Consider the following 24,403-nt stretch of genomic DNA (forward strand, 5'->3'; position numbering starts at 1 on the left):
CTGCGCCATCAATACATATGCCCTGACAGTTATCATATACCCTGCTGCAATTGTGTGCTGGCCAAAAGAAGAGATGGAAGCTGCAGATGTGAAGACACGAAAGCTCCTCACAATGCATGGAGGACTTCACCCTAAGTCTAACACCCAAAAATTGTATACCAACAGAAAGGAGGGTGGTCAAGGCTTGATAAGCATCCAAGCCACCATCTCGGATGAAACAAGAAATATCCAGGAATACATCAGAAGAATGGTGCCAGAAGATGAGATGCTGAGAGAATGCCTAAGGAAGCAAAAACACACCTGGAAAGAAAAGGAACATGAAGCGCCATGGCAAGACAAGCCGCTGCATGGGATGTACCATCGACAGATAATGGAGGTGGCTGACATGGAGAAATCCTACCAATGGCTGGAGAAAGCTGGACTCCGAGACAGTACGGAGGCACTAATCATAGCACTAAGTACCAGATCTATAGAATTGTAAACATATAATCCATTTAAAAAACTAATTTATTTCATTATATTAAAAGCAACACCTTCCCAGTGAAAAACAGCAAATGCCAAAAAATAGAAACATGACCTAATCTGAGATCCATAGAAGCAGGAATCTACCACACAAGACAAGACCCAAGGTGCAAACTGTGCAAAGAAACCTCAGAAACCATCCAACACATAGTGGCAGGATGCAAAATGCAAGCAGGAACAGCGTATACTGAACGCCACAACCAAGTAGCGGGGATTGTATATAGGAACATCTGTGCAGCATATGGGCTAAGCCCCCCTAAGTCCAGGTGCGAGACCCCAGAGAAAGTGGTGGAGAATGAAAGGGCAAAAATCCTGTAGGACTTCATGATACAGACGGATAAGCTGGTGTTGGCTAACCAACCAGACATTGTGATAGCAGACACAAGGATCAGAAGACAGCAATGATAACAGATGTGGCAGTGCCAAGTGACAGCAACATCAGAAAGAAGGAATATGAGAAGCTGGAGAAATACCAGGGCCTCAAAGGAGAACAGAAGATGTGGAAGGTGAAAGCAACAGTGATTCCAGTGGTGATAGGAGCACTTGGAGCAGTGACCTCTAAGTTGGAATAATGACTACAACAGATCCCAGGAGAAACATCTGAGCTCTCTGCCCAGAAAAGCGCAATACTGGGAACAACGAAGATCCTGCGCAGAAGCCTCACTCTCCCAAGCCTCTGGTAGAGGACCAGAGAATGAGAAAGGCCAAAAAAGACCACCCCAATGGGGGTGAAAAGGAAGTTTTTATATATACACACACACACATACACACACACACACATATATATATATATACATACATACACAAACACATCAATCAAGTTATTTTTAACCCCTTAACGACTGCCGATACGCCTTTTAACGGCGGTAGTTAAGGGTACTTAAACCACAGCGCCGTTAATTCACGGCGCTGTGGAGTAAGTAAATAGTGTCCCCCAGTGTCTGATTTTCTTCGGGGTCTCAGCTGCCGGGAGTAGCCGAGACCCCAGAGAACATGAATCGGGACGGTTTTTACCGACCCCGCTTTTGCGATCTCCGTTATTAACCCTATAACGGCGACCGCAAAAAAAAAAAAAAAAAGCCGGGATCCATGTGATTGCACATCAGAGGAAAGAGAAATAAGGTTCCCGTCCCCCCCCCCCCAGGTACCTCTCAGTGGTCCAGGGTCCTCTCCCGGTGGTCCTGTGTGCCGCCGGCGTCCTCCGGTGGGTGCCGCCATCTTGGATCTGGAAGAAAATGGCGGGCGCATGCGCAGTTCGCCCGCCGGGCATCTGCAGGCTCCGGCTGGCAGATTCCATTCATTCATTTTGATCACTATGATAAACTATCATAGTGATCAAAATTAAAAAATAGTAAATAACCCCCCGTTTATCACCCTCTTAGTTAGGCAAACATAATGAAACAAAGAAAATATTTTTTTTTTTCATTTTTCCATTAGGGTTAGGGCTAGGGTTAGAATTAGGGTTAGAATTAGGATCAGAATTAGGGTTAGGGATGGAATTAGGGTTAGGGCTAGGGCTAGAATTAGGGTTAGGGCCGATTAGGGTTAGAATTAGGATTAGGGATGGGATTAGGGTTAGGGGTGTGTTGGGGTTGGGTTGGAGCAAGAATTGAGGGGTTTCCACTATTTACCAACTTTGGGGGTCTAAAAATTGGTGGCTAAAAAATCACTTTTGTGGAAATAAAAAAGACTTTACTTTTACGGCTCTGCATTATAAACTTCTGTGAAGCACTTGGGGGTTCAAAGTGCTCACCACACATCTAGATAAGCTCCTTGGGGGGTCTAATTTTCAAAATGGGGTCACTTGTGGGGGGGTTTATACTGTTTAGGCACATCAGGGGCTCTGCAAACGCAACATGACACCTGCAGACCATTCCATCAAAGTCTGCATTCCAAAATGGCACTCCTTCCCTTCCGCGCCCTCCCATGCGCCCAAACAGTGGTTCCCCCCCACATATGGGGTGTCAACATACTCAGGACAAATTGCACAACAACTTTTGTGGTCCAATTTCTACTGTTACCCTTGAGAAAATAGAACATAGCGGGCTAAAAAATCATTTTTGAGGAAAAAAAAGTTATTTTTTATTTTCACTGCTCTGCGTTATAAACTTCTGTGAAGCACTTGTGGGTTCAAAGTGCTCACCACACATCTAGATACCACCATGGTTACTTACCGGTAGCCGGTTTTTCCGAAACCCATGACAGCACCACATGAGAGCGGGATCCGCCCCGCCAGGACAGGAACCTACTGAAACATAAGGGGCGGCACCCCTCCCATTGAGAGGACTTCCCGGTTAGTTACACGTTTATCCATCACCACATCACACAAATGCACCCGACTATTGTGCACACCCATACGGTGAAAAAGGGGGGAATATACGGGTGCTGTCATGGGTTCCAGAAAAACCGGCTACCGGTAAGTAACCATGGTGGTTTTCCCTTCACCCATGACATCACCACCTGAGAGATTTTTGGAGATTCGAAACACCTTAGGGAGGGACCACCGCTTGCAGCACCCTTCTACCAAAGGTTAAGTCAGCAGAGGAGGATAGATTTAATCTATAGTGTTTAAAGAAAATTGAGGGTGAGGCCCAGGTAGCGGCCTTACAAATTTGCTCAATTGATACCTCTGCTTTTTCAGCCCAGGAGGTCGCCACGGCTCTGGTGGAATGAGCCTTGATGCCGTCAGGAATCGGAACGCCACTAGCTGAGTAGGCTACACTAATGGACTCCCTAATAGAGTTGAGCGACTTTGGTCGGATCGGGTTTCGTGAAACCCGAATGAAACAAAATAAGTTTCAGATGAAACTCGTCCGACTAGAGCAAAACAAAGTCGGAGTTTCGTCCGAAACCCGACCCCAATGCAAGTCAATGGGAAATAAAAGTCGGACGAAACTCCGACTTTGTTTTGCTCTAGTCGGACGAGTTTCATCTGAAACTTATTTTGTTTCATTCGGGTTTCACGAAACCCGATCCGACCAAAGTCGCTCAACTCTACTCCCTAATCCATCTGGCAATAGTCCCTTTTGATACTCTGCAACCCTTCCTGGCACCCTGGAAGGCTACAAATAGGGACTGGGACCTCCTCCACTGGCTAGTCACTGATATGTACTCTAAGAGGGCTCTTTTGACGTCTAGATTATGGAATTTCTCCTCACCCGAGTTTTTTGGATTGTCACAGAAGGAGGGGAGGACAATTTCCTGGCTACGATGGAAATCTGTTACAACTTTCGTTAAATAAGCAGGGTCTGTTTTTAGGACAACCCTGTCTTGGTACACCTGGGTATAAGGTGGGTTAACTGAGAGGGCCTGCAAGTCACTCACTCTACGTGCCGATGTAAGGGCCACTAAAATAATGGTTTTTAGGGTAAGGTATTTCACTGGTATTTGCTGGACAGGTTCAAATGGCTCCTTCGTAAGAGCTTCTAACACCAGGTTTAGATCCCAGGGAGCTATTTTTGGCAAGGGGATTGGTCTAGACCTGTGGCAGGATTTAATGAATCTAGCTACCCATCTGTTTGCTGCTATATTACAGTTATATAGAGCGCCTAGTGTTGAAACTTGTACTTTGAGTGTGTTTACCGCTAGGCCTAGTTGTAGTCCTGCCTGCAAGAACTCTAAGATAGCCTTGATCGGGGGTTCTTGATCTAACGGTTTTCCTAGGAACTGCAGAAACTTATTCCATGTCCTACCGTATATATTGGTTGTTACTGGCTTTCTACTTTACATCAGTGTAGCCACCAACCCCGGGGAGAACCCCCTACTTTTTAAAAGTGACCTCTCAAATTCCACGCCGTCAGATGGAACCCCTTGACTTGCTTGTGGAATACCGGACCCTAAGTTAGCAGGTCTGGAATTTCTGGCAGCACCCATGGGTCTGAGAGGGACATCATCTGTAGTAGCGAAAACCAGAGCCTTTTTGGCCAGAAGGGGGCTATCAAGATCACTCTGGCCTGATCCACTCTTATTTTCTTCACTACCGCCGGGATTAGAGCTATCAGGAGAAAGGCGTAACTCAGTTTGAAGTTCCACGGAATTTGCAATGCGTCTACTGTCCATGGGTCTTCTTTTGGGTTCAATGAACAGAATCTCTTTACCTGCCTGTTGCTTTTCTTGGCAAAGAGGTCTATTACTGGCTCTCCCCAGAGTTGTACTATCTTTTGGAACACTAAGTGATTTAGGGCCCATTCTCCCTGTCTTAACGTGTTGCGGCTTAGAAAATCACCTGTATGTTCTCTGCCCCTCTGATGTGTAAGGCCGTTAGAGAGTGTAGGTGTCGTTCCGCTCTGCGAAAGATCTCGCTGGTTTCGCTCATTAGGGAGTGTGACCTTGTCCCTCCCTGGTGGTTGATATAAGCCACTGTCACTCTGTTGTCCGACATGATCCGGACATTGCGACCTTCTAGACTGGGGATGAATGTCCTTAGGGCTTTGTTTACTGCCCTTAATTCTTTTAGGTTGGAGGATGCGTTTTGTTCTTGGCATCCCCAGGACCCCTGGGCTGCCTGTCCTCTCAGGTATGCTCCCCACCCTGAGGAGCTTGCGTCCGTTAGAAACACGTTGGATACTGGCCTGTGCCACAATGTACCTGCTGCTAGGTTTGTTCTGTCCAGCCACCATCTGAGAGAGTTTTTGACTTTTCTGGAAAGTTTCAGCCTTCCTTCTAAATGCCCTCTTAGCAATTTCTGTGCTGATAGGATCTCTGCTTGCAGTTGACGGGTATGAAATTGTACCCAACTGACCGCTGGGATACAGGCTGTCAGAGTGCCTAGTAAGGACATTGCCCCTCTCAGGGTCGTGTGAGGTTGGTCTATTGCTGCCAAGGTCATATTCCTCACCTTTTCCACCTTTGCATCTGGTAAGAGACAAATTTGCTGTTCCGAGTTCAAGATGAATCCCAAAAATGTTTGTCTTTTTAGGGGTTTTAGCCTTGACTTCTTGATATTTACCATCCAGCCCAGTCTCTGCAGGGACTCTGTTACCCTTTCCACTTGTTCTACGCAGTGACGTTCCGAGTTGCCCACAATTAGAAAATCGTCTAAGTAGGGTATTATAATTGTGTTGTGGATTCGGAGGAAGGCTGTCATCTCTGTTACTACCTTCGTAAACACTCTCGGGGCTATGAATATGACGAATGGGAGAGCTCTGAACTGAAAATGTCTGAGGTTGCCCTGGATGTAGAGAGCTACCCTTAAGTACTTCTGGTACTCTGGATGGATCGGGATGTGGTAATAGGCATCCTTTAAGTCGACTATGGCCATAAAGCAATTGTCGTGTAACAGCTTTATGGCCGAAGCGACTGACTCCACTTTGAAAGTCTGGTTTTCTATCCATTGGTTGAGGCCTCTGAGATTTATAATCGTTCTGAATGAATGATCCGTTTTTTTTATTAGGAAGAGGGGCGAGTAGAAACCCCTCCTTTCCTGTTCGCTTGGAACCTCGATCAGAACATGTTTGTCCAGCAGACCTAGGATCTCTGCTTCTAGGGCCGACTGCTCTTCTAACCCTTTCCTGACGGGGGTCACCACAAACGATGCTCTCGGCCGTTGAAAAAAAGGAAATTTTAGGCCTTTTTTGATGATGTTTAAAATCCAAGTGTTGGAAGATATATTTTCCCATTCCTGATAAAAGCGCATCAGTCTCCCCCCCCACAGGGACATTGCCGTCATTGAGGGGACTTTTTTGCGGATGAAGTGGCTCCTCCAAACATGAATCCGGATTCTTTCTTTTGTCCTCCCATCTTTTCCGATCCCCCGGGGGACGGCCTCTATTAAATTTTGCCCTCCGAAAGGGCGGCCTTCTTTGATCTCCCATAAATCTGGGGAAGCCCTTCTTCCTATCCCCAGCTTTTTTGAGGATGTAGTCTAAATTTTTTCCGAAAAGAAATTGTCCATCACACGGCAGAGAGCATAATTTAGCTTTTGACTGTATATCTCCTGGACAGCCTTTAAGCCATAATGCCCGCCTTGCGGCGTTTGATAGCCCCGCTGCCCTCGCAGTCAACCTCATGGAATCGGCAGAGGTGTCAGCCAAAAAGGTGGCTGCTCCGTGTAGCAGATACATTTCTCCCAAAATTTTTTCCCTTGACACCTTGGATGTGAGTTTTTCTTCCAGCTGCTGTAACCAGATCATTAAGGATCGGGCTGTGCAGGTGCCAGCTATTGCCGGTTTCAGGCCCCCTGCCGCTGCTTCCCATGTATGTCTTAGGTAGGAGTCTGCTTTCTTATCTAGCGGATCTCTCAGCACTCCTGAGTCTTCTAGGGGCAGGGCCGACTTTTTTGATGATCTGGATACTGCCGCATCAATTTTTGGGACCTTGTCCCAGATGTCTGTATCTTTAGGCTCAAAGGGATATCTCCTTTTTGAGGAGGAGGGAAGACTACCCGATCTTTCAGGCTTCCTCCACTCTCTTTCAATGAGTGCTTGGATTTTGTCATTGACCGGAAAGGTGCGCTTTTTCCTTTCCTGCAACCCCCCAAACATTACGTCCTCTAGGGATTTAGTTACTTTCTCCTCCTGTAGGCCCATGGTTGTCCTAATGGCCTTAAGGATAGCATCTGTATCCTCTACTGGGAAACATGGCCTGCCCCCCGTATCACTATCCGAGGAGGAGAAGATCCGTGTTCAATCTGATATTCAGACGAGGAAGAGCCTGATGAAGAACTTGGGGAGACTCTCCTACTTTTTTCTTTAACAATATTTTAAGGGACCCTTCTACCTCGGACCTTATGACTGATCAGAGGTTAGTTGCCAGGCTCGGCACCTCCTCCGCCATAGTCCGCTGGATACAGCTGGCGCAAAGGTCCTTTTGCCAGTCTTTTGCTAGGGGGCTCTGGCATATAGCACACTCTCTATTATTTCTTTTGCTCACTGATTTTTTGCCTTTTCCCTAAGGAAAAAATAACACACAAGAGGGACCCTATTAATATTGGTCTAACATTCACGGAGATCACTCACCACCCAAAAGTCGGTTACCGGACTCGGAGGCTGTGTTGGAGCATGCGGCCTGCGCTCTCTTGACCTCGAGGAATCCCTCGATCTATGGCTCGGGCGGCTGCTGCTCTTGCCGCTTGAACGGCTCCCATGCTTGCGTGCAGAGGTCTGCGACGGAGGCAGAGACACTGGAGACGGTGAACGCTCCTCCTGAGACTCCATTGTCACACCTGGTCGTCCTGCTCCCTGCTCTCTTTTTTATAGATGCCTCCGGTGAGTGATCCAGTGAGCGGTACCCCTCCCCCCTGCGACCGCCGGCCGTCATCTTCATCCATGACAGGCACCGCCGCTGTCAGACTGGGATCCCGTTCCAGGACAGGAACCCAACTGAAGCGGCGGAGAGGTGCCGCCCCTTGTGTTTCAGTAGGTTCCTGTCCTGGTGGGGCGGATCCCTCTCTCATGTGGTGCTGTCATGGGTGAATGGAAAAAGTTCCTTAAAGAGTCTAGTTTCCAAAATGGTGTCACTAGTGGGTTTTTTTCACTGTTTAGGCACATCAGGGGCTCTCCAAAAGCGACATGGCGTCCAATCTCAATTCCAGCCAATTCTGCATTGAAAAAGTCAAACGGTACTACTTCTCTTCCGAGCTCTGCCGTGCGCCCAAACAGTGCTTTACCCCCACATATGGGGTATCAGCATACTCAGGACAAATCGCACAACAACTGTGGGGCATGATTTCTCCTGATACCCTTGTAAAAATAAAAATTTGGGGGTGAAAACATCATTTTTGGGGAAAAAAAGTGATTTTTTTATTTTCACGGACCTACGTTATAAACTTCTGTGAAGCACTTGAAGGTTCAAAGTGCTCACCACACATCTAGATAAGTGCCTTAAGGGGTCTAGTTTCCAAAATGGGGTCACTTGTTGGGAGTTTCCACTGTTTAGGAACATCAGGGGCTCTCTGAATGCAACACGGCATTCGATCTCAATTCCAAACAATTCTACGTTGAAAAAGTCAAACGGCGCTCCTTCCTTGCGAGCTCTGCCGTGCACTGAAAAAGTGGTTTACCCCCACATGTGGGGTATCGGCGTATTCAGGAGAAATTGCACAACAAATTTTGTGGTTCATTTTCTCTTTTAACACTTGTGAATAGAGTTGAGCGACTTTGGTCGGATCGGGTTTCGTGAAACCCGAATGAAACAAAATAAGTTTCAGATGAAACTCGTCCGACTAGAGCAAAACAAAGTCGGAGTTTCGTCCGAAACCCGACCCCAATGCAAGTCAATGGGAAATAAAAGTCGGACGAAACTCCGACTTTTTTTGCTCTAGTCGGACGAGTTTCATCTGAAACTTATTTTGTTTCATTCGGGTTTCACGAAACCCGATCCGACCAAAGTCGCTCAACTCTACTTGTGAATATAAAAAAAATTGGTTCTGAAGTAAATTTTTTGCAAAAAAAGTTAAATGTTAATTTTTTTCCTTCCACATTGCTTTAGTTCCTGTGACGCACGTAAAGGGTTAATAAACTTCTTGAATGTGGTTTTGAGCACCTTGAGGGGTTTATTTTTGAGAATGGTGTCACTTTTGGGTATTTTCTGTCATGTACACCCCTCAAAATGACTTTAAATATGATGTGGTCTCTAAAACAAATGATTTTGTAAATTTTTTTGTAAAAATGAGAAATCGTTGGTCAACTTGTAGCCCTTATAACTTCCTATCAATTTTGCTTCCAAAATTGTGCTGATGTAAAAGTAGACATGTGGCAAATGTTATTTAAGAAATTTGTGTGACACATCTCTCTGGTTTAAGGGCATTAAAAAGTTTTAAAATTGCAAAATTTTCGCCATATTTCCGTTTTTTTCATAAATAAACACAAGACATATCGAAGAAATTTTACCACTAACATGAAGCAAAATGTGTCGCGAAAAACAGTCTCAGAATCAGCGGGATCTATTAAAGCGTTCAAGAGTTATAACCTCATAAAGTGACAGTGGTCAGAATTGTAAAAGTTGGCCTGGTCATTAAAGGGGTTCTCCGGGCTTTTCACATAATCTCAGTGCATATCTGGGCTGCAGAATGTTGACAATAAGTAATTTACCTTCTGTGGCCAGTTTGCAGCGTTTGCTAGATATCAGCTCTTGCTTGTAATAAAAACGTCCAGGGGGGGTGTGTTCTGGCATTGAAATGAGAAGTGGTCTTTTCCTCCTCAATAGTTTCACTTTCCATAGATCACTGTTCAGCGTGTGTCTGGGGGAGGAGCAGCTGGGTGGTCTGCTCTCTGCACTGAGGCTGCTAGAGGGGGAGGATTTGTTACTGTGTGAAGAGGGATAGGCTTGTTCATGTGGTCGGGGAAGGCCTGTTGCTATGGAGGGTGGGGTTGTTGCTATAGAGGGCATGGTTTTAGTAGAGTAGGAGGAAACGACCAATTCCCATTTCAATGCAAGAACACCTCCCCCTGGACGTTTTTCTTACAAGCAAGAGATTATATCTAGCAAACGCTGCAAACTGGTGACAGAAGGTAAATTACTTATTGTCAGCATTCTGCATCCCAAATACACACTGAGATTATGTGAAAAGCCTGGACCACCCCTTTAAGCTGCAAACTGGCTCTGTCACTAGGGGGTTAAATTTCTAACTAGTAGTTAAAAACGATAAGGTTACAAAACTTTTCCTGTATTTATTATTCAATATGTGATTAAATGATGGGTATATGAGCTTCTTCAACCTATCAGCTAGAACTAGAGTGGCATGCAGCCAAATACATTGAATAATTAGCACATCAACATGGCCAGGTAAAATACATTTTGGGAATTAGTTGGTCATTTACTAATTTGTTACAATCCTGACAGTATACATTGTCTATTATTATTTCTGTTCTTAGCTAATTGAACTGTTTTCTTTCTTTTTTGAATCATAGCTGACAATGGTAATAGAAAAATACAGAATTTAAGCAGGCAAGGTATGTTTTCCAGAAGATTTATATGAATTAAAAGAGCCGTTTGTGGATTTTAGGTGCTGCCTAATATGACACACATTCGCTTGTACATCAAAAGATTGCTGTTTTATTCATATTCCCAACTAGAGTTGAGCGACTTTGGTCGGATCGGGTTTCATGAAACAAAATTTGAGTCGGATGAAACTGGTCCGACTAGGGCAAAAAAAAAAGTCGGAGTTTCGTCCGAAACCCGACCCCAATGCAAGTCAATGGGGAATAAAAGTCGGCATTGAGTGGATGAATGTCATCCACTCAATGCTGACTTTTATTCCCCATTGACTTGCATTGGTGTCGGGTTTCGGACGAAACTCCGACTTTTTTTGCCCTAGTTGGACCAGTTTCATCCGACTCAAATTTTGTTTCATGAAACCCGATCCGACCAAAGTCGCTTAACTCTATTCCCAACGCATTTCAAAGTGAAAATCACTTCTTCCTCAGGGGATGATATACAGCTCTTTTAATTCATATGTTTCTGCGGTCACTGGTTTGGCCTGTGGATGTGTGGCAGCTGACTGGCACATGCGATTTACCCATCCTATACCAGGTGAGTAGAATTTTAGCACTGTTCATACCCCGTTCATCAGATAAGATCCTATTTGCGCTTTCTCCTGCTATGTGCCCACGTAGCGATTCTGAAGCAGAATGAACCTGAGCAGAATCACACACCCTGTTCCCGGGAAAACGCATGTGCTTTTTGACGCGCTTTTGTAAGCGTTTGTCAAGCGTTTTCCTAAGCGTTTTTGCCAATATAATTGATGGTATGCGGAATCACGTGCGATTCCGCAAAGTTAATGAACATGCTGCATTTTTAATCACTAAGCATTTCCCCATCGGTTAAAAACGCACCATTGGCTCAACATGTGCGTTTTTCATTAACCCCTTAGCGACAGAGCCAGTTTGCAGCTTAATGACTAGGCCAATTTTTACAATTCTGACTACTGTCCCTTTATGAGGTTATAACTCTGGAACGCTTTAATGGATCCCGCTGATTCTAAGATTGTTTTTTCGTGACATATTGTACTTCATGTTAGTGGTAAAATTTCTTCGATAAGTCTTGTGTTTATTTATGAAAAAAACGGAAATATGGCGAAAATTTTGAAAATTTTGCAATTTTAAAACTTTAAATTTTTATGGCCTCAAATCAGAGAGATGTGTCACACAAATTTCTTAATAAATAACATTTCCCACATGTCTACTTTACATCAGCACAATTTTGGAAGCAAAATTTTTTTTTGTTAGGAAGTTATAAGGGTTAAAAGTTGACCAGCGAGTTTTCATTTTTTCAACAAAATTTACAAAACCATTTTTTTTAGGGACCACATCATATTTAAAGTCATTTTGAGGGGTGTACATGACAGAAAATACCCCAAAGTGGCACCATTCTAAACACTAGACCCCTCAAGGTGCTCAAAACCACATTCAAGAAGTTTATTAACCCTTTAAGTGCTTCACAGGAACTAAAGCAATGTGGAAGGAAAAAATTAACATTTAACTTTTTTTTGCAAAAAATTTACTTCAGAACCAATTTTTTTTATTTTCACAAGTGTTAAAAGAGAAAATCAACAACAAAATTTGTTGCACAATTTCTCCTGAATACGCTGATACCCTATATGTGGGGGTAAACCACTTTTTCAGCACACGGCAGAGCTCGCAAGGGATGGAGCGCCGTTTGACTTTTTCAATGCAGAATTGGCTGGAATTGAGATCAGATGCCATGTTGCGTTCGGAGAGCCCTTAATGTGCCTAAACAGTTGAAACCTCCAACAAGTGACCCCATTTTGGAAACTAGACCCATTAAGGAACTTATCTAGATGTGTGGTGAGCACTTTGAACCCCCAAGGGCTTCACAGAAGTTTATAACGTAGAGCCGTGAAAATAAGAAATCTATTTTTTTCCACAAAAATGATATTTTCGCCCCCAAATTTTTATTTTTACAAGGGTAACAGGAGAAATCATACCCGCACAGTTGTTATGCGATTTGTCCTGAGTACGCCGATACCCCATATGTGGGGGGGAACCACTGTTTGGGCGCATGGGAGAGCTCGGAAGGGAAGGAGTGCCATTTTGGAATGCAGACTTTGATGGAATGGTCTGCGGGCATCATGTTGCGCTTGCAGAGCCCCTGATGGGCCTAAACAGTGGAAACCCCCCACAAGTGACCCCATTTTGGAAATTAGACCCCCTAAGGAACTTATCTAGATGTGTGGTGAGCACTTTGAACCCCCAAGCGCTTCACAAAAGTTTATAAACGCAGTGCCGTGAAAATAAAAAGTCTTTTTTTATTTCCACAAAAGTGATTGTTTTTAGACCCCAATTTTGAGACCCCCAAAGTTGGCAAATAGTGGAAACCCCTCAATTCTTGCTCCAACCCTAACCCCAACACACCCCTAACCCTAATCCCAACCCTAACCCTAACCCCAACCCTAACTCTAATCCCAACCCTAATCCTAATTCTAACCCTAATTCTAGTTCCCCCTAACCCTAATTCTAACCCTAGTCGCGACCGGAGCCCTAACTCTAGCCCAGCCCTAGCCCTAGCACAACCCTAACCCTAGCCCAACCCTAGCCCTAACCCTAGCCCAACCCTAGCCCTAGCCCTAACCCTAGCCCTAGCCCTAACCCTAGCCATAACCCTAACCCTAGCCATAACCCTAACCCTAGCCATAACCCTAGCCCAACCCTAACCCTAGCCCAACCCTAACCCTAGCCCAACCCTAACCCTAGCCCAACCCTAACCCTAGCCCAACCCTAACCCTAGCCCAACCCTAACCCTAGCCCAACCCTAACCCTAGCCCAACCCTCACCCTAGCCCAACCCTAACCCTAGCCCAACCCTAACCCTAGCCCAACCCTAACCCTAGCCCTACCCCTAACCCTAATGGAAAACTGAAAAAAAAAAATATTTTCTTTATTTCATTATATTGGCCTATATAAGGGAGTGATAAACGGGGGGGGGTGATGTACTATTTTTTTTATTTTGATCACTATGATCGTTTATCATAGTGATCAAAATAATGAATGGAATCTGCCCGCCGGAGCCGGCAGATTCCCGGCGGGCGCACTGCGCATGCGCCCGCCACTTTCAAGATGGCGGCGCCCATCGGAGGATGCCGGCGGGACGTGGGACCACCGGGAGGGGACGGAGGGCCACGGAGAGGTACCGGGGGGGGGGATCGGGGACCCTATTTCTCTCTCCTCTGATGTGCGATCACATCAGAGGAGAGAGAAATTAAATGTAAAATCGCGGCTTTTTTTTTTTTGCGGTCGCCGTTATTGGGTTAATAACGGCAATCGCAAAAGCGGGGGTCGGTAAAAACCGACCGATTCATGTTCTCTGGGGTCTCGGCTACCCCTGGCAGCCGAGACCCCGGAGAAAATCCGACACTGGGGGGCGCTATTTACTTAAATCACAGCGCCGTGAATTAACGGCGCTGTGGTTTTAGTACCCTTAATTACCGCCGTTAAAAGGCGTATCGGCGGTCGTTAAGGGGTTACACATCAATTGGATGCTTTTCTTAAGCGTTTCTGCAGCAGAATCGCTTGTCAAAAAGCACTGCAGAAACGCTTAAGAAACGCTACGTGGGCACACAGCCAAAGAGCAACCAAAAATCTACACAAGCTGTATTTCTTTCTGTTCTGAAATAATGCTGAAAAATCTGCATATCAAATCCCATTGTAGTTTATTTAAAAAAAAAAATGGCACTTACTCAGAATCTTGCTTCCTTTGCAGTTTTGCAAGTTCCCTTTGCTTTTCCTTGTATTGCCTCTGCAGCTCCACTAGCCTTAACCTACAGTCAAGTTCCACTGTATCCATGTCCTCAATAGTAGATGCAATGGAAAAATGCTGCATAAAAAAATTTAAAAAAATTAAAATAAAATTTTTTTTTGTGTTTCAAATTAAATAACATTGAGCTGATCTAAATAGAAGAAAAAGGCAATATGTTAAAGGGAACTTGTCAGCAGGATTGTGCCGAGTAACCTACAAAACTGTCAAATCGATCAGAGCTGTTATACTAATTACAATGATACCTTGGTTGAGGACATCTTTCTTGTGGTTTTTTGTCAATCTTTACCTTCAGTTTTGAGTTAATGATATGCTCGTGCTCCGGTGTGGGGCTGTGGGGGGTCTTCATATGGTACTCCGATTAGGTATTCATCTGTAATATGTATGGCTTCTGTCAAGTCACTGATCCCTCACTGACGTGCCCCCTATTTTACATACTGAATATTATATATACCGTATATACTCGCGTATAAGCCAAGATTTGCAGCCCATTTTTTGGGGCTTAAAGTCTCTCTTCTCCCCCCCCCCCCCCGGTTATACGCGAGTCGTATACCGGGGGAGGGGGAGCGGAGGTGTTGGAGACCATACTCACACCTCCTGGCACGTCTCTGCAGTCCCTGCTTCTCCCTCAGTCGTCTTCTGCCTGCTTTTAGCGGTCACGTGGTACCGCTCATTAAACTCATGAATATGCGCATATTCATGAGCTTAATGAGCGCTACCACGTGACCGCTGAAGGCAGGAAGAAGCCGACCGAGGGAGAAGCAGGGGCTGCAGAGAAGACCGTGCGCCAGGAGGGGGTGAGTATGACAGGGGCAGAGCAATATTCACCTGTCCCGTTCCATCGCCGTGCACCGCTGTGTCTCCGGGTCCTCCTGCTGTGACATTGAGGTCAGAGGGCGCGATGACGTAGTCAGTGTGCGTCCTCTGCTGAACGTCACTGCAGAGACCCGGGAGACATAGCAGTAAACGGCGATAGAACGGGGAACGGTAAATATCGCCAGTGCTGGGGGCTCAGGACACCGGGGTACCTAGCCCCCAGCGACGGAGAGGAGAGTATGTAATTTTTTTTTTTAAATTGCAGCAGCAGCAAATAAGGCCTTTTTCACATTTCCGTTTTTTGACGTCAGTGTAAATCCGTCAGAATGTGAAAAAATGGATCCGTTTCCGGTGTGGCACAAACGGAGGCCACCGGATCCGTTTTTTTTTTTTTTTTTTTTATGGATCCGCATTATCAGCTAGTGGTGGAAAGAGAGATAGATATTTTGCCGCTTCCAGGACGGTATTTCAGGGTTAAAATGTTTCCCGGAGCAAATCTTCCGGGCATGCGCACTTAAAAATAGCGGACCGTCAAGCCAAAACAACGTTTCAGTCCGTCTCGTCCGCCCGGGAACCGCTACATTTCTCACGGATCCGTCAAAAAACGGATGCAACGGACGACCGTCAGTCAAAATCCGCCACTAATGCAAGTCAATGGAAAAAAAACGGATCCGCCAAAAAAAAAAAAATGATGGATCCGTTTTTTTTTGCAAAACGGCGGATTTTGACTGATGGCAACAAACGAAAATGTGAAACAGGCCTAAGAGGTATTTATGGAGCATCTTATGGGGCAGCATTAACCCTTGTGCAGCAGCATATTATGGGGGGTATTTATGGAGCATCTTATGGGGCAGCATTAACCCTTGTGCAGCAGCATATGGGGGGTATTTATAGAGCATCTTACGGGGCAGCATTAACCTTTGTGCGGCAACATATAGGAGGTATTTATGGAGCATCTTATGGGGCAGCATTAACCTTTGTGCGGCAGCATATAGGGGTATTTATGGAGCTTCTTATGGGGCAGCATTAACCCTTGTGCAGCAGCATATTATGGGGGTATTTATGGAGCAGCATTAATCCTTGTGCAGCAACAGATTATGGGGGGTATTTATGGAGCAGCATTAACCCTTGTGCAGCAGCATATTATGGGGGGTATCTATGGAGCATCTTATGGGGCAACATTAACCCTTGTGCAGCAGCATATGGGGGGTATTTATGGAGCATCTTCTTGGGCCAGCATTAACCCTTGTGCAGCAGCATACAGGGGTTTTTTTTTATCTATGGAGCATCTTCTTGGACCACCATTAACCCTTGGCTTATACATGAATCAATACGTTTTCCCAGTTTTTTTATGGCAAAATAGGGGGGTTGGCTTATACACAAGTATATACGGTATTTTTAAAAAATGCCCTTCTGCAGGTAGGTGCCAGCGGCGGGGCCTGTGCTGCACCATGATCGCATGTGTAATTTGCATTTACCATATTTTTCAGACTATAAGACACACCGGACTATAAGACGCACCTAGGTTTTAGAGGCGGAAATTAGAGGAAAAAAAACCTAGGAGCAAAAAATCTGGTCAATTCTGTACCCTTATCCTGGTAATTATGGTCCCCTCATCCCTATCCTGGTAAATATGGTCCCCTCATCCCCATCCTAATACACATGGCCTCTCATCCCTATCCTCGTATGCATGCCCCCTCTCATCCCTATCCTGGTATGCATGGCTCCTCATCCCTAGCCTGGTATGCATGGCCCCCCTCATCCCTTTCCTGGTAGGAATGGTCTCCAACATCCTTATCCTGGCAGGAATGATCACACTCATCCCTATACTAGTATGCAGGGTCCTTATCTTGTTCAACTATGCATGGCCCCTTCCATATCAGGGTATGCAGGGCCCCATCCTTAACCTGGTATGATTGGCCCCCATCCCTAACCTGGTATGATTGGCCACCATCCCAGTCCTGGTATGCATGGCCCCCATTCCAGTCCTGGTATGCATGGCCCCATCCTTATCCTGGTATGATTGGCCCCATCCCAGTCCTAGTATGCATGCCCCCATACTTATCCTGGCATGATTGGCCCCATCCCGATCCAGGTATGCATGGCCCCATCCATATCCTGGTATGCAAGGCCCCATCTATATCCTGGTATACATGGCCCCATCTATATACTGGTATGCATGGACCCATCAGAAAAGATTAAAAAAAAACAAAAACCATAATACTTGCCTTCCTCCGCTCCCTCGCAGCGTCCTGCTCTGTTACCAGCAGCTGCTTAAAGGGAATCTGTCACCTCCTTTTTCGAATATGAGCTGCAGGCACCAACATGTAATGCTGTAGATAAGTCCCCAATGTAACCTGAAAGATAAGAAAAAAAAAAAGCGTTTGATTATACTCACCCCGGCGTCTGGTCTGGTCCGATGTGTGTCGCCGTCCGGTCCAACGCCTCCCATCTTCATACAATGCCGTCCTCTTCTTTCCTTCCTGTCGTGCCTCCTGCGCAGGCGCACTGCTCTGCCCTGTTGAGGGCAGAGCAGAGTCCTGCAGTGCGCAGGCGTCGGGAGAGGTCCAGCGCCTACGCACTGCAGTATTCTGCTCTGCCCTCAATAGGGTAGAGCAGTGCGCCTGCGCAGGAGCCACAACAGGAAGGAAAGAAGAGGACGACATCGTATGAAGATGGGAGACGCCGGACCGCAACATCCATCGGACCAAGACCGGACCGCCCCCCGGTGAGTATAATCTACCTCCTTTTTCTCATCTTTCAGGTAACATTGGGGGCTTATCTACAGCATTACAGAATTATTAGAAAAAAGGGGTGACAGATTCCCTTTAATGCTTGTAAGCAGCCCATGGCAGGGACGTCATGCGCTGCTCACACGCAGAGCACAGCTGCCGGAATACTCACCGGGACTGTTCATTGAAGAGAGCAGTGAGTATTCATTCCTCTTCAGTAGCGCGTAGTGTCAGCCACCGGCTTCCTGCTGCTACCGGTGGTCACGTGTGCCAATACTTAATAGAAATATTCAGAATATTCAATTCTCTTAAAGGGAATCTGTCACCTATTTTTTGGCATATAAGATGCGGCCACCGCCATCAGTGGCTTATCTACAGCATTCTGTAATGCTGTAGACTAGCCTCCAATGTAAACTGAAAGAGAAGAAAAATGAGTTCGATTACACTCACCCAGGGGTGGACCGGGTCCAATGGGAGTTGCGGTCCGGCGCTTCCCTTCTTCTAGTGATGACGTCCCCTTCTTTGCTTTCCGTCGCGCCTCCGGCACAGGCGAACTGCTCTGCCCTGTTGAGGGCAGAGCAGAGTACTGCAGTGCGCAGCCGCCGGACCTCTCTGACCTGGTCCGGTGCCTGCGCACTGCAGTACTCTGCTCCACCCTCAACAGGGCAGAGCAGTACGCCGGCGCCGGAGCCGCGACGGGAAGCAAAGAAGAGGACGTCATCGCTAGAAGATGGGAGGCGCCGGACCCGGACCGCGACACCCATCGGACCGGACCTGGACAGACCCTGGGTGAGTATAATCTTACTCGTTTTTCTTCTCTTTCAGGTTACATCGTGGACTTATCTACAGCATTACAGAATGCTGTAGATAATCCCCTGATAGCGGTGGCCGCATCTTATATGTCAAAAAATAGGTGACAGATTCCCTTTAAGTATCGGCACACGTGACCACCGGCAGCAGCAGGAAGCCGGCAGCTGATACTGCGAGCTACTGAAGGGAAATTAATACTCAACGCGAACTCCAATCAACAGTCCCGTGAGTATTCCGGCAGCTACCATTTGGCTTGCAAGCAGCAAATGACGTCCCTGCCATGTGCTGCTTACAAGCATTAAGCAGCTGCTGGCACCAGAGAAGGACACTGCGATGGAGCAGAGGAAGGCAAGTGTAATTTTTTTTTATAATCTTTTCTGATGGGGCCATGCATACCAGGAACGGGATGGGGCCAATCATAAAAGAATTAGTTTGGGACCAATCATTCCAGGAAGGGGATGGGGACAATCATTCCAGAATAAGGATGGGACCAATCATACCAACAACGGGATGGGGCCAATCATACCAGAATAAGGATGGGACCAATAATACCAGCAATGGGATGGGGCCATCATACCACGATGCCAGAAAGAAAAATATTCATTGCCCTCCACGCCCATGGGCGTGGAATGCAGTGCATATTAATTTTTCTTTTGCAGCGGGCACAGGAGTTAGCCGGAGCTGCCAGCTCCTGCCTCTGTGACTCGCTGCTCCGCCGAAACCGCTGCCCCCAACTCCCCATCACAGCCAGAGCCGATACATCTGGACAGTAAAAAGTACCCCCCATTTTCCTCCACATTTTGGGAGGAAAACAGTGCGTCTTATAGTCCAAAAAATACAGTAAGTATTATTTTTGATGGTATTCATAGATTTACACAAAAAAATTATTTTGAAAATGGCGCCGACCACACTTGCGCAGTAGCAGCTATTGGCGATCCGATAGCTGCTACTGCGCAGGCCATTTTGAAAAAAAAAAAAAAAATGCCTTCTCCAAGATGGCACCGCCGGAGCCTGTGTAGTAGCATCTATCAAATCAAGCTGCTCCTTTTTTTCTTTTAGGAATCTATGGAAACCATCAAAAAGAATACTTACTGTATATGCAGATTACACATGTGATTATGTCGCAGCGCAGGTGCAAATGATGAAATAAGCTGAGCACCACATGAAGACCCCCCCACAGGCCGCCCCAGAGCACGAGCATATCATTAACTCAAAATTACTAATAAAGATTAAACAACCACAAGATGGATTTCATCACTCAGGCATCATTTTAATCAGTATAACGGTGCCGACTTGACTGTGTGTGTACGTTATTGTGCACAATCTTACTGACAGGTTCCTTTTAAAGGAGGTTATGGATTAAAGAGAATCTGTCACCACATTTGATCTATTTAAACTATTAATGTGGGCATAAAGGTTGTAGACTGCTGAATAGACTGATACCTGTATGATACCTGTATCATATCAGATGTCTTGTTGCCAAGAGATCATCTTTTATCACTTTGTAAATGACTTCTTTCCAGCCTATGTGGAGGACACTGCCTGGAAGATAACTCTGCCTCCAGAGATTATTTTACATGAAGGGGACGTTACCAGTGTGATGGCCGCTATCTGCTCTCACTGCAGAGCTGTGACTAATTATAACTGACACATCTGCTTGTTCCTCACAGTTTCAGCTTCCAGCTCACAGGCAGACAGGGTTGTAATATTGTTGCAATACAGCTGAGCTGTGAGAATTGCAAAACATGTGTTTGCAGGAACATCAATTTAAATTTATCCTGCTCTGTGTTAGTTACATGTCTCATACTGATAACTCCACTTCATGTAAAACAAGCTCTGGAGGCTGAGTTATCTTCCAGGCAGTGTCCTCCCCAGAGCCTGGAAGAGGTCATTTACATATAAGAAAAAAGGAATTTTCTCTGGAATAAGACATTGGTTCACAGATTTTATTCAGCTTTCTGTGACCTACATTCCTACATAGATGGCTTAGGAGAGTTGATCCTTCTGACAAATTCCCTTTATAGAACAATTGTTCCCAACTGTATTTACATATGAAGGTTATTTAACTAATATATTTCATAACTGAGAGCTGCTCCCGATCTACATGTGTGTATATATATATATATATATATATATATATATATATATATATATTCATTATAATTTGTTATAACTAACCGTAGTTAGTTACTATGCCCGGGTAGCGCTGGGCTCTTCAGCTATATGTAAATAAAACAAAAAAAAAAAAAAATCAGAATGTAGTGGTCCAAGATCTTTGATCTCCACATATTTACTGCTGGATAAGTAGCCATGTATGCAAAGCCGTGAAGGATTCAGTGGCAGATTCCTCCCAAGAAGACAGGTTATGCTATGCCCGCACTCACAAGACAAGCAGGCAACACTTCAGCCTCCAGCAGCCATGGGCTGAGCTTTATATCAATGCTGCATTCTTCATCTCAGCGACTTCGCCAGACAAGATTTCAACTATATCTCTTCGGGAGTATGGTGCCGTTCCATTTTACTGTGTAGCATATTAAACTGTTGAAAGGCAGCAGTATTCTACTCACTCAGAGCTTTAGGGAAATACTAGCCGGTGACATGTAGATAAGGGAGTGGGATGGTTAATCACAAGAGGTGACATTGAGATCACCCAACCCATTGTGACGGCTGTGATTGGTGCTGTGTCACACAACACCGATCACAGCATGTCACATGCTTGTTTATTTTTTCAAAACTTTAATGACACATTGCTGTGATTGGCTAGTCAGAGCTAACCAGCCAAGAGCAGCGATCACCGACGCGGGGGAGTGGTACAGACTCCCGGGGTGATGTGCATGGATGGTCTGCTGTCAGGGACAGCAGCCATCTTAACCCAGTGACCACGCAATGCAGTGTGGTGACTGGAAAAAGCGGCGCCATAGATATACAGTGCTTTGCGGGAATGCAGCTTCCACAGCACCGTACATGTACGGCGCATGTCAGGAAGGGGTTAAAGGGAACCTGTCATGTGGAAAATGCTATTAACCTGCAGATATGGGGTTAATCTACAGTTTAATTGCCTTCTGAACCTGCTCAAAGCGTCCACTTAAACCAGAACTCTGCCGTGAGTAATAGTTCACTTCCTCTCGGCAGCGTGGGTCTCAGTCATGATGAGGGCGCCGATACAGGTATTTCTGTGTATAGACAGTGTGGCTGTATCTGCACCTCTAGCTCTGACTGACAGATTGCTCAACATTAATGCCAGCTGTCAGTCTGTGCTGGAGGCATGGTTACAGACATCGCTCAAACAGAGCAGTGACTGGAAATGTGCTAGTGTCACCCGCATGACTGAAAGAAGGCATCAGACAGGTTCAGAGTACTATTAACTTGTAGATTAGCCCCATACCTACAGGTTAATAATGTTTTTTTCACAAGACTGGTTCCCTTTTAAAATAATTATATAATCAATAATTAATACACAATAAAAAAAATTAGAAAAAAATCCCTTTAAGGAAGTCATTTAAAACCATGGTAAGCATTATCAAGCCACAACTGCTTTGCAGAATTTTAGAACACCAGGGCACAAAAATGAAAACCGCTTCTTTTCCCACTATAAGGATAGGTACACACGTCAGCTTTTTCAGGAAAAAGCACCGCTAAAACGCCTATAAAATGACCATAGTGCACATTGATAACCCTTACTATATCACTTCTTTTAACAGTTTCAGGGTTTGGAAACCCTGCTCATTCTTTCTGGGTTGGGAAGCTGCCCATTCACTGTACTTTAAAAGAAACAAATGTTCCCATATTAATGTGCTGCGATAATCTTATAAATGTGCCCCTGCTGTGTACTGTGTAATGGCTGTGTCTGACCATGCAGAGCCCGCACATACCACAGCTCCCATCTGGGGGGGAGCACAAGTCATTTATAAGGGTGCATACAGACAACACAGAAGGGGATGACAGCTGCTTCTGTGAGGTACATTTCCCTGCTTGAGGTTATGATTAATACTTAAATAAATATACGATAATGACTGTTCAGAGAATATGCTACTTATCATGCTCACTTACCATTACATAGTTGAAAAAAAGACTTGAAGACAATTATACATAGCCTTTAAATTAAAAAGTCTTGTCCACTCACCGGTGTATTGTTTCCTTGTTTCCAGCTATATTTTTTATTTAACGTTAACTCTCGAGGCAATTGGATTGATTTGGCTTTTAGGTAATCCAAAGTTGGCGAAGAGAGCACTTCCATTAACATTTGAGAGCTAACGGCCAACAGGCTTTCAAGAGAAGGCTTAATATGGCAGTTTTGCAAATCTGGTAAGTGAAAGCAAAAAAATAAAAATGACATTAACATGTGCATGAAGCATTATCTTTATTGGCTAGCTACAACTGCCCTTATACATCGAAACAGTTTTAAAAAAAAAAGGAACTTACTGTCCATTTGCTTTTGTCTCTCAAGCTCGATCTCAGCTATTTCACTTAGTAGGACAATGCCTTGGAGAAGTGAGCTGTCTGCTGATGAATCAGGAGCCAAAACTGCTGTGCTTCTGAATGGCAGGCAGCAGGCCTGAGGCATTTCGGATGCCGCAACCAACGCATTTATACCAGCCAGTGGATCATTCATACATTTCACATCAGAAAGGTGAGAACACATGTTCTCTTGACAGTTCAAAGGTCCAGATGTCACACAATCTGTCCAAGAGCTTTCCTTTCTCATGTTCAAATCCATAAGATCACTGGTTTTGGTGGATGGTTTAACATGATGAAGAATTCTTACTAAATCAATTTCACTATTTGGACACTCAAAAGTGTCGGTAAAGTCCGTTTGAGTTGAACATGTGCCTTTTCCAATGCAAAGATCAATTTCAGAAATGCAAGGGGAAAGCCTTTCCATTTTTCTGAGGTCTTCATTCTCTACTTTTGCAGAGTCTGTTTCTTGACATAGAAAATGTTGGCATTCTGCAAACACTTTACAATCATCTGGTTGAATGGAGAGTTTACAACTTGTCATTGTAGGTAAACCTTCGGTTTTAAGGGCGTCGGGGGTTAATTCAGCTGCCTTTTCTTCCTCAGACACATGTGCAGGTTTGAGATCCAAGGGAGTTTCAATATCACATGTCTTTAATTCAGACAGTTTGATAACGGAAGCAAAATTTTCAGCGTTTTCAACATTTGTTGGTTGATTTATATAGGAAAGCTGGTGCTGCATGGAGGGTGAAAGACGATGCACTGAGTATGCATGCATGTCATCTGAAAACAGAAATAATTTATGATCAACATGGACTTGAATTCTCATTTATTCATGACAAAACCATGCATATTATGTATATATTGCATCAATATCATGAGTTCCTAAGGTGGGATTTAGGCTATCCTATGACTAGCAAAGAGATGGAAATTTGTATCTTCTAAGAAAGTATAGTGTACTACTCAGAAAAATGAAGGGAACTGTATAAACATCAACACTAAAAAAAAAAATGCCCAGCTGCCCTATGTATTTTTGGATCACACACAGTGTTTACATGTGCAATCCAATAAATATAAATATGTAGTGGGATTTGGTAATTGTGCACGTCCTTAAAGCATCACTACAGTAATTTTTTAAAAAACTTAGGTAATGCATGTAGCTCACCAATAACATTCTTCACCCATTTTCAGCCTCACATGAATACAGTTGTGACCAGTCAAATCACACATTATTTGCTGTGTGTAGCAAAGGTCACTTTTTTAAATCTTCTCAATGCAAGTCTATGGGACCTCAGAAGGAAGAAGTGTAGCCTCATTCTTGGGAAAAAAAAAAAAAAAAAAAGACTTCCGGAACACAGT

General features: G+C 44.9%; 1 protein-coding gene across 8 annotated transcripts in view; it reads right to left on the bottom strand.

The window, feature by feature from the left end:
* TNRC18 (trinucleotide repeat containing 18) overlaps positions 1–24,403 on the bottom strand; it is a 753,175-nt gene that overhangs the window by 431,405 nt on the left and 297,367 nt on the right. For all 8 annotated transcript variants that reach the window (XM_073558135.1, XM_073558139.1, XM_073558141.1 and 5 more), the window contains 3 exons: positions 23,012–23,827; positions 22,713–22,891; positions 14,155–14,291 (listed from right to left, as the gene is read on the bottom strand). In XM_073558135.1, the coding sequence (XP_073414236.1) occupies positions 14,155–14,291; positions 22,713–22,891; positions 23,012–23,827 (1,132 nt within the window). The remainder of the gene's footprint in view (positions 1–14,154; positions 14,292–22,712; positions 22,892–23,011; positions 23,828–24,403) is intronic.

This window comes from Dendrobates tinctorius, unplaced genomic scaffold (assembly GCF_039654945.1).
Source record: "Dendrobates tinctorius isolate UK_male_01 unplaced genomic scaffold, ASM3965494v1 ptg000254l, whole genome shotgun sequence".
In the NCBI taxonomy this organism is placed as follows: domain Eukaryota; kingdom Metazoa; phylum Chordata; class Amphibia; order Anura; family Dendrobatidae; genus Dendrobates; species Dendrobates tinctorius.